Here is a 14,877-nt window from a genome sequence, read left to right on the forward strand (position 1 = left end):
TTATCCGATATAATGATATAATGATATAATGATATAATGATATGCTCTCCTAGTGAAAATGTTATTAAATTTTAAAACAAGCACGCGGAATATTATAAAATTTCAACTGAAAAAGAGAGACAGAGAAAACGCTCGCTCGCGATTTCGCGAGATAAGAATGACTTCATTAAAATTCAACAGGTAGATCGAAAGTTCTTGCAGAGCGAGGGCGTCCGGTGGTATAACTTTAAATGTCGTAACTTAAAAACCGCCGCTCGTTGCTCGGTTGAAATACATCGCATCTGAGCATTATCTCTGCTTATAATCTGCGAGACTAGCATTTATAAAGCAGCTACGGATTTTAGAACGAAACTTAGTAAACACTGTGATCTCATCGGTATTTAAAAAGATATTTAATTCTCATGTAGAATTCGCATGAAAATTATGCGGAGATTAATAAAATAATCTTCACTTGTCATACATCTAGTCTATAATTGAGGAAGGTGGGATTTGAGAGAGAAGAGTTAAGAATTATTCTCCCTCGCGATAACTGAACTTATTGTTAATGAAAACTTGGATAATTTGAAATCCACAGATGTGCGGACGTGTGTATATGTCAAACGACGAGAATCATTTTCTTCGTTTCGTCGCAAAGCTCTTTGCTCTTTCGAGATCTCATTATTCCCATCACATATTTAATGCACATATATGCGGCCACTTTCTCTCTCTCTCTCTCTCTTTCTCACTCATTCTCTCTTTCTTTCTCTCGGTAATGGAATGTCGTGCGTCCGTAGGAAACGCGTTGATTACGATCGAGTTTGAAGTTCTTCGTGCTGATATCTGAAGTACATCGAAGCTACAAGCTCGACGAACGAGCTTGCCTCGTCACATTGCAATTGGAGCATCTGAGAGAGAGAGAGAGAGAGAAAGAGAGAGAAAGAGAGAGAAAGAGGCCGTATTGGAGTGCGAAAGCCAGCGAAAGAGGAAGAGGGATAGAGAAAGATAGTAGAGAGAGAGAGAAAGCAGATCCACGAGATATCGATCCAATATATGGCGTATTTCTATCGCTGACAGAAGAGGCAGCCTCGATTACGACTTTTCGTAATTACCTGAGGGTCTGCAGTCGTGGAGGGGACAGCAGCTACCGGGTGTCTCGGGTTTGGCTGCTCTTACTTGAATCGGCCGTTGACCAGGTCGGCATTTGGGCGGTGGACACGTCGGGACGCATTTGCAGGTACCGTCATCCGTTAAAACGCTGTCCTCGGGACAGGACGACTCGATACGGTGATCTGCAGAAACGAAAGAGATGCGATTCGAGATCATAAACTTGCGATTCGTTTGAATTAAATACTTTATTTTCAATATTAATTATATATTAATTACTTTATACAATAATTAATATCTTCAATATTTTACGTAGAATTTTATTTAATTTTATAAAATATGGCAAATATAAAAGATAACGTGAATATATATTATTTTATTCTCAGTAAACGTTATAAGAGAAAGTGTTCTCTTACTAAAGCGCACTTTAGTCGTCTAAGATCAACGCTTATCATCGATTTGATTCGTTTCTCGAACGATTCGATGTGGTTTAACCGAAGGGAAAAGCGTGATATTACCAACGTGATAACCATCACGTATATCATTTTCTCAGTTTTACGTAATAGACCCAGATTTTCCACGCACGGCCGATCGTTACACTCGGCAAACACCATTTCCCGTCGCGGTTCGCGTTTATGGATTCTATTACCTGAGGGAACGCAGTTGTAGCGCGGACAGCAATTACCGGGGGTCCCGGAAAACGTGCCTCTCACCGACATCGGCCGTTGACCCGGTCGGCACTTGCGGGGTGGACAATCCGCGCATTTGCAATCGCCGTCCTTCTCGTTCGGCACGCTATCCTCAGGACAGCCGTCGGCGGTTCCTCCTTGAAACAGAAAAATCGCCAGCGAGATTAACGTCTGGGACCGCAATTCTCAGAGAGACGAATGACGAAAGGACGGCGCCGTTAAAGCGCTCCAAAGACGCGCAAAAGAAATATCCCCGCCGTCCGGATGTTGGATATATTTTCCTTGAAGCGCTCGAAATTGCGTAAAATTCTTTTTTTATTCGATGTACTTTATTAGAAGCCGAGAATTGTTCGGACATTACTTTCGTACATTTCTCGAGCGATTTCGAGTATTTGTCGTTAATGAAAATGACACTAGAGGATCCATTAGTTCTTGAGTTCCGACAGCTAATTCTATGACATTCCATATATTCGGTGAGATTATCTTAATTATCATTTTTTCAGTTCAATAATATAGTATATAAAGTAAGAAAAGATACACATTATTAATAAGACGTCTCGTCCTCATTTATAATATCCATTCGATATTTATTATTAAATTCGATAATTAAACGTCAGATAGCAACGTGATAGCAAAACTCATTCTTTTCTCGCGTCCAAGATATGACGGTAGTAATTTCTTGAAACTAAGTTTCGCGCGCGTGTGTGTGTGCGTGCGCACACGCTGTCCTCCCCAAGTCGTCTCTAATGAATCTTTTAAATCTCTTCCCCATTAGTAACCTGACAGGAAACACTCTGTAATTACGTGGATATATATATATATATATATATATATATATATATATATATATATATATATATATATATATATATATATATATATATATATATATATATATATATATATATATATATATATATATATATATATATATATATATATATATATATATATATATATATATATATATATATATATATATATCCACGTAATTACAGAGTGTTTCCTGTCAGGTTACTAATGGGGAAGAGATTTAAAAGATTCATTAGAGATGACTTGGGGAAGACAGCGTGTGCGCACGCACACACACACGCGCGCGAAACTTAGTTTCAAGAAATTACTACCGTCATATCTTGGACGCGAGAAAAGAATGAGTTTTGCTATCACGTTGCTATCTGACGTTTAATTATCGAATTTAATAATAAATATCGAATGGATATTATAAATGAGGACGAGACGTCTTATTAATAATGTGTATCTTTTCTTACTTTATATACTATATTATTGAACTGAAAAAATGATAATTAAGATAATCTCACCGAATATATGGAATGTCATAGAATTAGCTGTCGGAACTCAAGAACTAATGGATCCTCTAGTGTCATTTTCATTAACGACAAATACTCGAAATCGCTCGAGAAATGTACGAAAGTAATGTCCGAACAATTCTCGGCTTCTAATAAAGTACATCGAATAAAAAAAAGAATTTTACGCAATTTCGAGCGCTTCAAGGAAAATATATCCAACATCCGGACGGCGGGGATATTTCTTTTGCGCGTCTTTGGAGCGCTTTAACGGCGCCGTCCTTTCGTCATTCGTCTCTCTGAGAATTGCGGTCCCAGACGTTAATCTCGCTGGCGATTTTTCTGTTTCAAGGAGGAACCGCCGACGGCTGTCCTGAGGATAGCGTGCCGAACGAGAAGGACGGCGATTGCAAATGCGCGGATTGTCCACCCCGCAAGTGCCGACCGGGTCAACGGCCGATGTCGGTGAGAGGCACGTTTTCCGGGACCCCCGGTAATTGCTGTCCGCGCTACAACTGCGTTCCCTCAGGTAATAGAATCCATAAACGCGAACCGCGACGGGAAATGGTGTTTGCCGAGTGTAACGATCGGCCGTGCGTGGAAAATCTGGGTCTATTACATAAAACTGAGAAAATGATATACGTGATGGTTATCACGGTGGTAATATCACGCTTTTCCCTTCGGTTAAACCACATCGAATCGTTCGAGAAACGAATCAAATCGATGATAAGCGTTGATCTTAGACGACTAAAGTGCGCTTTAGTAAGAGAACACTTTCTCTTATAACGTTTACTGAGAATAAAATAATATATATTCACGTTATCTTTTATATTTGCCATATTTTATAAAATTAAATAAAATTCTACGTAAAATATTGAAGATATTAATTATTGTATAAAGTAATTAATATATAATTAATATTGAAAATAAAGTATTTAATTCAAACGAATCGCAAGTTTATGATCTCGAATCGCATCTCTTTCGTTTCTGCAGATCACCGTATCGAGTCGTCCTGTCCCGAGGACAGCGTTTTAACGGATGACGGTACCTGCAAATGCGTCCCGACGTGTCCACCGCCCAAATGCCGACCTGGTCAACGGCCGATTCAAGTAAGAGCAGCCAAACCCGAGACACCCGGTAGCTGCTGTCCCCTCCACGACTGCAGACCCTCAGGTAATTACGAAAAGTCGTAATCGAGGCTGCCTCTTCTGTCAGCGATAGAAATACGCCATATATTGGATCGATATCTCTTCTCTCTCTTTCTCTCTCTCTCTCTCTCTCAGATGCTCCAATTGCAATGTGACGAGGCAAGCTCGTTCGTCGAGCTTGTAGCTTCGATGTACTTCAGATATCAGCACGAAGAACTTCAAACTCGATCGTAATCAACGCGTTTCCTACGGACGCACGACATTCCATTACCGAGAGAAAGAAAGAGAGAATGAGTGAGAAAGAGAGAGAGAGAGAGAGAAAGTGGCCGCATATATGTGCATTAAATATGTGATGGGAATAATGAGATCTCGAAAGAGCAAAGAGCTTTGCGACGAAACGAAGAAAATGATTCTCGTCGTTTGACATATACACACGTCCGCACATCTGTGGATTTCAAATTATCCAAGTTTTCATTAACAATAAGTTCAGTTATCGCGAGGGAGAATAATTCTTAACTCTTCTCTCTCAAATCCCACCTTCCTCAATTATAGACTAGATGTATGACAAGTGAAGATTATTTTATTAATCTCCGCATAATTTTCATGCGAATTCTACATGAGAATTAAATATCTTTTTAAATACCGATGAGATCACAGTGTTTACTAAGTTTCGTTCTAAAATCCGTAGCTGCTTTATAAATGCTAGTCTCGCAGATTATAAGCAGAGATAATGCTCAGATGCGATGTATTTCAACCGAGCAACGAGCGGCGGTTTTTAAGTTACGACATTTAAAGTTATACCACCGGACGCCCTCGCTCTGCAAGAACTTTCGATCTACCTGTTGAATTTTAATGAAGTCATTCTTATCTCGCGAAATCGCGAGCGAGCGTTCTCTCTGTCTCTCTTTTTCAGTTGAAATTTTATAATATTCCGCGTGCTTGTTTTAAAATTTAATAACATTTTCACTAGGAGAGCATATCATTATATCATTATATCATTATATTATTATATCGGATAATTATTCAGAATCACGGCTCCACCTGCAAATGGGCTGCATTTTTTTGATAACTTTTTATACTTAGAGAATAATGTAAATAACAATTTTTAATCGGGAGGAGGCTCAAAAAAAAAAGTTATAGACCAAAAAAGCGGAAAAAACGGTTTTCGTCGAAAATATTGATTTTAGAAAATTGTAGGATAGACCTCGCTTTGCGTTGTAAAGTATATGCGTGGGCACAGCGGGTTCTGCCCCACCCCCCCTACGGGGGGCTCCACTTCCGGAAGATATAACCTAACCTAAACCAAATTTTAGTTTTAAATCAGAAAAAAGGTTTGGATTAGGTTATTTCTTCCGGAAGTGGAGCCCCCTGTAGGGAGGGGGGGGGAGGGGGCGGAACATACTGCCTCCACGCATATACTTTTTAATGAGAAATGAAATTCCACGTGGGTTTACAAGTTTTCACGCAAAGCGAGATTCAATTCATGCAGTCTAAATTTTTTCTAAAATTTCCACTTTTTTGGTCTATAACTTTTTTTTTGGGCCTCCCCCAACTAAAAATGGTTAGTTATATTTCTTTCTAAACATAATAAGTCCGTACAAAAATTTGCAGCCCATTTGCAGGTGGAGCCGTGATTCTGAATAATTACGTTATATCGATAGCTACAAGTTATTACATTAGATATATTATCATTCCTCCCGAATCTTTTAATGATATCGATTTATTAAACTCTTATTAAGCCTTTCAATGTAATCCACTATTTTCGCACTCAGAAGTCATCTGGCAATCCCTTTCTTTAATGTTTCAAATTTACGAAAGGCAACAACTTCTGCAAATAAATTATCCAATTGCGTTGAAGTATAAAGTGAAATACACGTGCAAAGTATATACTTCAATACATTACAATCGATTATAGATCGTCCCCTTTCAGTCTAATACATTTCCAGCAATTAAATATCATTTTATGTCATACGGTAAATTCACTTTGGTTCTATGTCGCGCAGAACAGTGTTTAAACAGCTACGCGACAATTAAACAGTGTTCTATCTTGTTAACAATATTCATTAGTCCACAGTCCGCATTATCGGTCGCGCGTACACGGTTGATGCGTCGTTTAATTAATACGCTTTTGTCGAAAAGTGCACGCGATAATAAATATTGACGTAAACCCTGATACCACATAGCGATAAATAGCGATACAACCGATTTTAATGATATCGATTTATTAAACTCTTATTAAGCCTTTCAATGTAATCCACTATTTTCGCGCTCAGAAGTCATCTGGCAACTCCTTTCTTTAATGTTTCAAATATAAGGCAACAGTTTCTGCAAATAAATTATCCAATTGCGTTGAAGTATAAAGTGAAATACACGTGCAAAGTATATACTTCAATACAGTTGCAAAGAGAAAATAACGCGTACCATTTCCGAGGTGACGACAGTTCATTTCATCAACGGCGATTTGAAGGAAGACTGTGACAGTACGTTTCGTCTCATGCAGAAAAGATCAGCGCTCAAGAGTTTACTATCCACAGAGTGTACTTGGGCATGTAAATTTCATGTACAGGTTGGTTGTATAAAGAAAGGAAGAGAGATGGAGAGGCGATGAGCATATAAATAAATGCGCTCTAAGCGATGCCTGCGTGAATAGCGAAGTCATCAACGGGGAGCTTAATCGCATAGTTTTGCGTCAAAAACGCTCGACAGTTTTAATGACAGCGATACAATCCCGTAGTCGTTTGTCTAACGAAATAATGTCGCGGATAATCAGATTTTTCGCGATACTGAGAGAGGCGTAAGACAACTTTATACGTGTGTATTTGTGTACGTGTACGCGTCAAGGGGAACTATGAATATTAAGCGAGATTGCAAATCTTTATGAGATTCTGCAATTTCCGCCGCTTTGATGATTACCAAGCGCTTGTCGCCGCTGGAAAATTGGCGAGTAATGACTTGATCGTCGAAGAGGAACGTCGTAAACGCGCGGTCGACGATAATACGCGCGCTCTCGTAATCTCGTATGCATAATTAACGGCCGTCCGTCTAATAACGCGGCGATTCTTCGTCGTCGTCGTCGAGGGAAAATCGTCCGGCAAGATTGAAGGACTCGTTAAAAACGTAATTGCACTTTTGTGCGAGGCTGCGATTTTTCTCGGGGACCGGGCGAGGTCGCGTCTGAAAGGCGCGCACGACGTCGAAAAATCCGTCGCAACAATTTTATGCAAGAGTTTGCAAACTCTGGAAACACCGAGGTACTCGTTCTCCCTCCCTCTCGTCCAAGTTTTCCTCGTTCGCTCGCGAAACTAACATATTTGGGTTAGCGACGCTTCCCGGCGGCGATGCCGGGACTTATTTATAAACCGCTTTCAAAAAAATATCTCCTATACTTTTTAGCGTATCATGAAAATCTCAGAGGAGAGAAATAATCGAGGATGCAGCGTTAAATGGTCTAATAGTGTGGTCAAAAAATATTTTCTCTTCAAATGTTTTTACAATTACTACCTAAATGATAGCGATTTTTCAACGTACTTAGCGTTGCATTTTCTTCTTGCTTTTCTTTAACAAACAGTAAATTAGACTCGATTTTATTCATACCATTCTTTATTTTTGTTAATGTAATTTATCGTATAAATTCCAATCATTAACGTCTTAAATTTCTATCTATCGCTTTTTGTCTGTCGGTTCTCTTAGATCCGATCTCCTGGGTGAAGCCCGAGGAGAAGCCGCAAAACTGTATTCACGAGGGCGTCTCGAGGAAATTCGGCGAGGAATGGAAGCAGAGCGACTGCATCACTTGCGTGTGCAACGAGGACGGAACCGCGTCCTGTCAAACTACCATGTGCAAGTCCTGCGAGAACGCGATACCGCCCGATCCCGGCGAGTGTTGTCCTCACTGTCCACCACCGACGAACAGTAGCACCGATTTCGATCATCATTCTGATAGCGAGTCTTGCGAAACGTCGCTGGACGATTGCAAGATGAAGTGCTATCACGGTTTCCGCACGGACAAAGATAACTGTCCGATTTGCGAATGCGCCGACGATTTGGTAAGAATATGAAATAATCGCAGCAGTTAAACTTTTATTTAATTTAGTAAAAAATATTATAAAAGATTTCATTGCAAAATAATTATAATTATATATAATCAATATTTTCCTGCGATAAATTTAATTTTGAAAATAAATTTCTTTTTTGGATTAATATGCAAATGCAATTAGTGCTCGCACAAACTAGGATACGATATAATAAATGAAAACTGTTCCGCGTTAATCGACGTTTATCTACGATGACATTGTAATTTCTCTCGTAATATTTTTTCATCCATCGCGGAACGTTTACTATCAACCCTAGTTAAATGCAACCGTTTCGGCAACATCATGTCGCGCGGATTTCCAGTCGTGACCCGGATAAGAGAGGAGACATAGTTTCTCTTATCTGTACCCGAAACGTACCTGTGCAGCTGGTGTGTAAGATTTCTTCTCGCAACTATCGCGCAGGGCAAAGTTCGCGGATAAGAGAAATTTCGGTGGCGGCCCTCTCTCACCACTACCGTGCGCGTTTTATCTATCTCGCTGACGACACCCGTCTTCTCCCTTCAGGAGGTCGACCTCGTGCCGGATGTGCTGCCGGAGGATTACAAAGTTTGCCCGGAACTGCCGCACTGTGGACTCAACTGCGACCTCGTCAAGGACGAGGACGGTTGCACGGTGTGCGCCTGTCAGACGCCGCCGCTGCGTTATTATCCGCCGACGAACGACACCGCCCCGGACGCGGCTAACGACAAAAGAATCTGTCCCGAGGTCAAATGCGATCTTCACTGCGAACGCGGCCTCGTCATGGACGAGAACGACTGCACCTTCTGTGAATGCAAGCCGTCTACCACCGGCTGCCCGCCGCTGGTCGGATGCAGGAAAAGATGCAGCTTCGGTTACAAAACGAATAAACGCGGCTGTCCCGTAAGTAACTCCCGTATACGCGTCATTACGCGCCTGTTTAAAGTATCGTCGAATAACCGACCAAGATTTCTTGCAGATATGCCGCTGTCAAGCTTCGTGCATGGACCATTTGAACGAGACGCATCCGGAGGGATCGACTTGGCATCCGAACAGCTGCACCACGTGTACTTGCGAGACCGGCGGACGGCTTAATTGCAAAGAAACCATCTGCTCGGTAGCCTGCAGTAATCCGCTGCCACCGAAACCGGGCACTTGTTGCCCCCTGTGTCCGATCACGGTAAATTTCGTATCTTTGATTTCCTTCGCGCTGCCAATATACGATACCGATACGCGTTTAACATTTTAAATAAATAATTTTTTTATTATTTCTAAGATATTTTTGCGAACACGAAAGTAGATTAAAAATTGTACTCAATAGATAGCAGTCTATTAAAGAGAACGATCTCTAAAATCACTATCACGTGTGTTTGTTTCAGACGATCAAGAAAAACGATACGGTTAATCAGATCACTAGCCGAGGTTGGGGCACAGTACCGATTACGTTAATCGTCGTACTCGCATTGCTGTGCCTACTGCTGATAATCCACATTGTGCGCAATCGATTCCGCGGCCGTCTGTCACCCTCGGAGGCTTCATACGCATCGTATCCGCCGCAATATTACAAGTGTGTGCCCGCCTATGATACCCCGATTCATCGGAACGAGAAGATCGTACCTTTGTAAAAGACTGTTGTGTTGATTCCCAAAGAGAGCGCGCGATTATCGGCGAACACAATTTTGCGATTATGCGCAAATACAAGCGATTCGTTAACTGTTTTATATACGCGATCGTCGACAAGATCCGGCGATTCGGGACTTTACGATCGCGATTACACGATATTAACTCTTAAACAATGGATCTTTTATTTATAAATTACAATTTATTATTCATAGAAAAAAAATGCGGTAAAATATCTTGTATAAAAAATCATACAAGTTTTTCAAAAAAATCTTTCTAAAATTATACAAACTCCATCAAGTCAGAACTTCAAGTTCGAAATAAATTATTCTACATTGATGAATAGACAAAATGCTTTTAAGAGTTAATAGCAGCGGATGATTTATAACTCGTCGAGATAATTTATTACCAGACAAATCTGTTATTAACGCTAATTCAAGGATAAAGCGAATATCGGAGGAAAATCAAATGTCGCGCATGAAGTATTGCATAATTCTCTCTCTTTGGGTACGGCTGAAAATACTTTACGTAGATTCAGTATTATCTGTAAGCGGCAGTGAGTGTGTGTTGCGAACTTTAGAAAAGAGAAGAAGAAAGAAGGAGATGAGAGAGAACCGCCAATTCGAACCAAACTCATAAAACGTATTTGCCGAGCCCTCTTGAATCCCTTAACTTCAAAAGACACGCACTGTATAACTTGTAAATTATAATTTTAACTGTAGCGTAATTACGGTTAAATAATATATAGATATAAATGTATTAATGTTAATCCATCGTAGGGCACTCTAACTTAAAAAAAAAAAATCGTAAAAGAGACAAGTCTTCACCGTAGTATTAGTTCCCCTGATCTCTGGACCATCATTATTATCTCGTGTTGTATTAATGAACGTTTATATGAAATAAAAAGTATTCCTTTTTCTTTTCTTTTTTGCATGCGGATTATTCAAATTCACAGCGATCCGAAACGATTATCGAATGTCTCTTAAGAGGTAAAAATAATCTTTTTATATTATTTTTTTAAATTTTATTATATTATCACGAAAATTTATATTATTATCGAAAATTTTTTTATTTACTTCTTGGTACCAGCTTGCCATTATTTTGTTTTTCGTACATTTTTGTAATATATATTTTTGCTTTTTATGCGATATTAATTCTATTAATTTAAGATTTATTTAAATCACCTTGCGGCGGTTGATTTGTGAGAACAAGTTTATAGACTTAATCGTAGGTTAGCTGTTAACAACTGTGTTATTAGATTGTTCCTATATGTTTTATCTTTTATTATTAATATAAAGTTTCTCGTAAAATAAAATTAAGTCGAAAAATAAAGTCTCCCTTTTATTACTAATATAAGTCTCTCGTACTCGCACGCTGCGAGTACAACGTGTAATATTTATATCTAATGAGAATTCCTAATTGCGTCTTATATGCGCGGAATGAAGCCGTCGCACCTTGCGAAGGGATGAAGTAGGTACGTGTACATATACCGTAAAAGTTTAGATTAAGATGAAACTGAAGCGATGCTGAAAGCTCTCGTTTCCTTCGAAACTCTGTCGCGATACGATCGACTTTAAGATTTGCACTCGATGCGACGTGAGCGGCAGATATCCCGGTGCGCGGATCACGATAGCGTTACATAATACACGATTACGTTCCGTAACTTCTCGGTTGCTTGTACATACACATCCGGAAGTTTGTTTCTCCGGTGGCTTGCGAATTCTCGGATGGCGAACTCGAATTATTTTCGGATGCTAACTAACAGCACGCTTAGATAGACGCATCTCTCTCGTTCGTACATATTTCACGCTACGATGGAACATGCGGATGGAACACGTCAGTGATGATATAACGTAATACACGCAGCGTAAGCTTGTGAGATGCGGAGATAAGAATAAATACGATAAATGAAGTGGCGAGAGATGAGAATTGATGAAAATCAGCGAAATCAAACGAGCATTTTCATTGACGAGGATAAGATGGGAAGAATATAAACGTGATTTGAAATACGAAAATTATATTGAACGAGAGAATTACTAATACTTTGAGCGAACAATCGGTTCCCCACCACCGCCAATGAACCATACATATCCATGTGCTTATACGAACGCACGTAGCTCTTCTCTTCCTTCTTAATTAAAACACATACATATATTTTTTCAATGTGACTTGTCTTATATATCTCGTATGTATAATCGTATAGCCTATACATTAGACTTATTTATACGTACACGTGTAATCGTGCAAACAACACAAGCGCGCATAACATACATTTACTGTCTATAAACCGCAGGCTGTATTTCCACACGTGTGTGTATGTACTTCGGAGACAATATGTACGTAGTATACCGACGAGATAGAGAGACCCGGATAGCGTATATATCTATAAGGATGATTTCTTTCCTTGTATTGTATGCAGTATGCACGTCGGCAGTAACAATAACAATTAATGATAACAATAGAATAATAATATAATTTAGCACGTATGCGCGCGCGGTTCTCGACGATGAATCTAATTCATAACGGACAGTGTATACAATAAAATTTGTGATAGACGATAATCGGACTTTCGTCTGCGCGCTTTGCAAAAAGAATTTGTGATTTTTCCGAGAAATTTTGTAACATATAAATGCCCACAGGATTTGTGATCTACTATTGCGACGCCGTATTCGATTTATCCCTGATTTCCTGTTTCAATTTTCCGGTAAAAGATATGATTAAAACAATTGTGTTAAGAAAAAAAGAATTAAGCGGATTAAATTTGGCCTGCCTTTCGTCGGGCTCGTCTTACCAAAAAGTGAGACAAGTCGCGCTTGTGTTTGCGGTGAGAATTTAAAAGAAACGCGAATGTCACATTGTGACATCAATCGCGTGATTCTATCGATATGAAATCTTCCCCTTAAAAATTGAGATAAAATTATACAATTGTAATTTATATAATTGAGACAAAAATAAAATATATTTCCTTCATCTTCTAAAAAGATTGAAATACGTCATATTTATAGAAAATTTGTAACTAAGACATCACATACGGTATATATGATGGGAACATATTTTATATCCCGCGCTATAGATATCCAATTATTCGCATCGCAAGAAAACAGCCTAATGTATAGGGTGTCCCGAGAAAGATGTACAGAATAGTCTAAGAGGCAGATATTTTTTATTATTTTGATAAAGAAAATATATAGGATATCTTAAAACCGGAATGATAATAGTAGATTTTTTGGCCAATTTAGAGTCGATTTTTCCTCAATAAAAATATCGAAAAAGATTATCATTTTTGCAAGTTTCTAATTTTTTCTTAATTATATATATATCTTTGTAAGTAAGTCTGAAATTAAAATTCTATTAAAGTAAATTCCACCTGAAAATAACTGAAAAATGTATTTTTGATAACTTTTTAGCTTCACAAAACTTAGTTTATGAAAAATTCTTTTTTTTAAAACCGTCTATAATTCGAGAATTATTGATGCTTCGCTAAAAAAAAATCGTCTTCAAATTGGTCAGAGAATTCGCTATTACAAGGACATCCGGTGGTTTCCGCTATTATTTTGTATCTATTCATAAATTTTTAGAATCGATTTTATCTCTCAGCGAAAATTTAAAACAACGTTTTATCTCTTGAACGTTTTAATTAAATATTTTATTAAATATGTATAATTTTAATTAAATATTCGAAATGATTGGCACGATCAAATCTTCAAAAGCATTTCTAACTTCAAAATACGCTGAGAGTATTTTTCTTAGAGATTTAATTTTTTAATTATAACATACAAATAAAAGGTTTGAAAAAATAAAGCTGTGTACTATTCGTGTACACTTTTTCGTAGTTATCTATATGTGTATAGCAGGACACCAGGACGATTATCGAGATACAATAGAGAGTAGATGAAAGAGACTAACAGTTTTTGGAATCAAACCGATTTTTGAATGCAGTTACGAACAAATCGAGTAGTGTGTTGTACTTGTGCGCTCTTTGTACAAAAAATCCCTGTAACGTGATCATATCAGTGTATAACTTAGATTTACCCATAACATATACGTATATTATACAACTATACATACTGGATGCGCAATGTTGTGAAATAGCTCTTGTATGTTAAATAAACCGAGATTATAAATAAAATTGTTAATATGTGAACAGACTAATTTTTATTATTGCCTCGTTACATTAAACTTTTTTTTTATATATCTACTACAAAATATTCCCCATTGAATTATGACACCATTCTTTTACCTTGGATTATTTTTATTATTATTTTATTATTATCTTTTCTATTTTTTATTTGTCTATTGTCTGATTAGTATATTTCACTAGATATTGGTGCATTCATGACACGCATGAACTTTTCATCATTGTCTACTTATGGATTACCTTATTCTGATTATACATATATGTAGGTATACTCGTATACTTAATCGACAATTAATTGCTTCAATCAGAGAAAGACTTTGATTATGTCTTGTAAATGTTCAAAGTTAAAATGTACGATATAAATATAAAACTGCGAATATTGAGAAAATAAACGAATTTTACTAACGCAGACCAAGAATTCGTATTAATATTCATTTTTATCCATAAAGCCTATATTTTATTGCCTGTAATCGTTGCTATACGTAATCTTTCTTCATATATATATGCAAACTTTGAACAATCTGATTAGTCAACTTTAAACATTTATTATTTAAAAGTTATTATAATATTTTGATATTACGATTTTCTAACGAAATAAACTATCCATTTCTGTCCAACGCATCATCTTTTTTAAATCCTCGTATGGTGTGTCACATTCCGTTGTTTCAAGATCGAAGGGGCCTGTCGCGCTTTTTGCTTCTCGGTACTGTCCATTGGAATATCTTCTGCGGCCATCTGTTCTTAGGCATTCTTAAAAGATGTTTAAACCACTGAAGTCCTTTTTTTCTATTCTCTCGATTACTGCCCCTTCTTTGCTTTCATTTTATTAAAAAATATTAATAT

The 14,877-nt window shown here is 37.9% G+C and overlaps 1 protein-coding gene across 6 annotated transcripts in view; it reads left to right on the plus strand.

The window, feature by feature from the left end:
- LOC115242668 (cysteine-rich motor neuron 1 protein-like) overlaps positions 1-14,044 on the plus strand; it is a 241,393-nt gene extending 227,349 nt beyond the window's left edge. For all 6 annotated transcript variants that reach the window (XM_029819136.1, XM_029819132.1, XM_029819134.1 and 3 more), the window contains 6 exons: positions 3,429-3,605; positions 4,070-4,249; positions 7,915-8,270; positions 8,823-9,179; positions 9,256-9,456; positions 9,656-14,044. In XM_029819136.1, coding sequence (XP_029674996.1) covers positions 3,429-3,605; positions 4,070-4,249; positions 7,915-8,270; positions 8,823-9,179; positions 9,256-9,456; positions 9,656-9,901 — 1,517 coding nt within the window. In that variant the 3' untranslated portion in view covers positions 9,902-14,044. The remainder of the gene's footprint in view (positions 1-3,428; positions 3,606-4,069; positions 4,250-7,914; positions 8,271-8,822; positions 9,180-9,255; positions 9,457-9,655) is intronic.
- The last annotated feature ends 833 nt before the right edge of the window (positions 14,045-14,877 follow it).

Source organism: Formica exsecta, unplaced genomic scaffold (assembly GCF_003651465.1).
Source record: "Formica exsecta isolate Colony F162 unplaced genomic scaffold, ASM365146v1 scaffold614, whole genome shotgun sequence".
NCBI lineage: Eukaryota > Metazoa > Arthropoda > Insecta > Hymenoptera > Formicidae > Formica > Formica exsecta.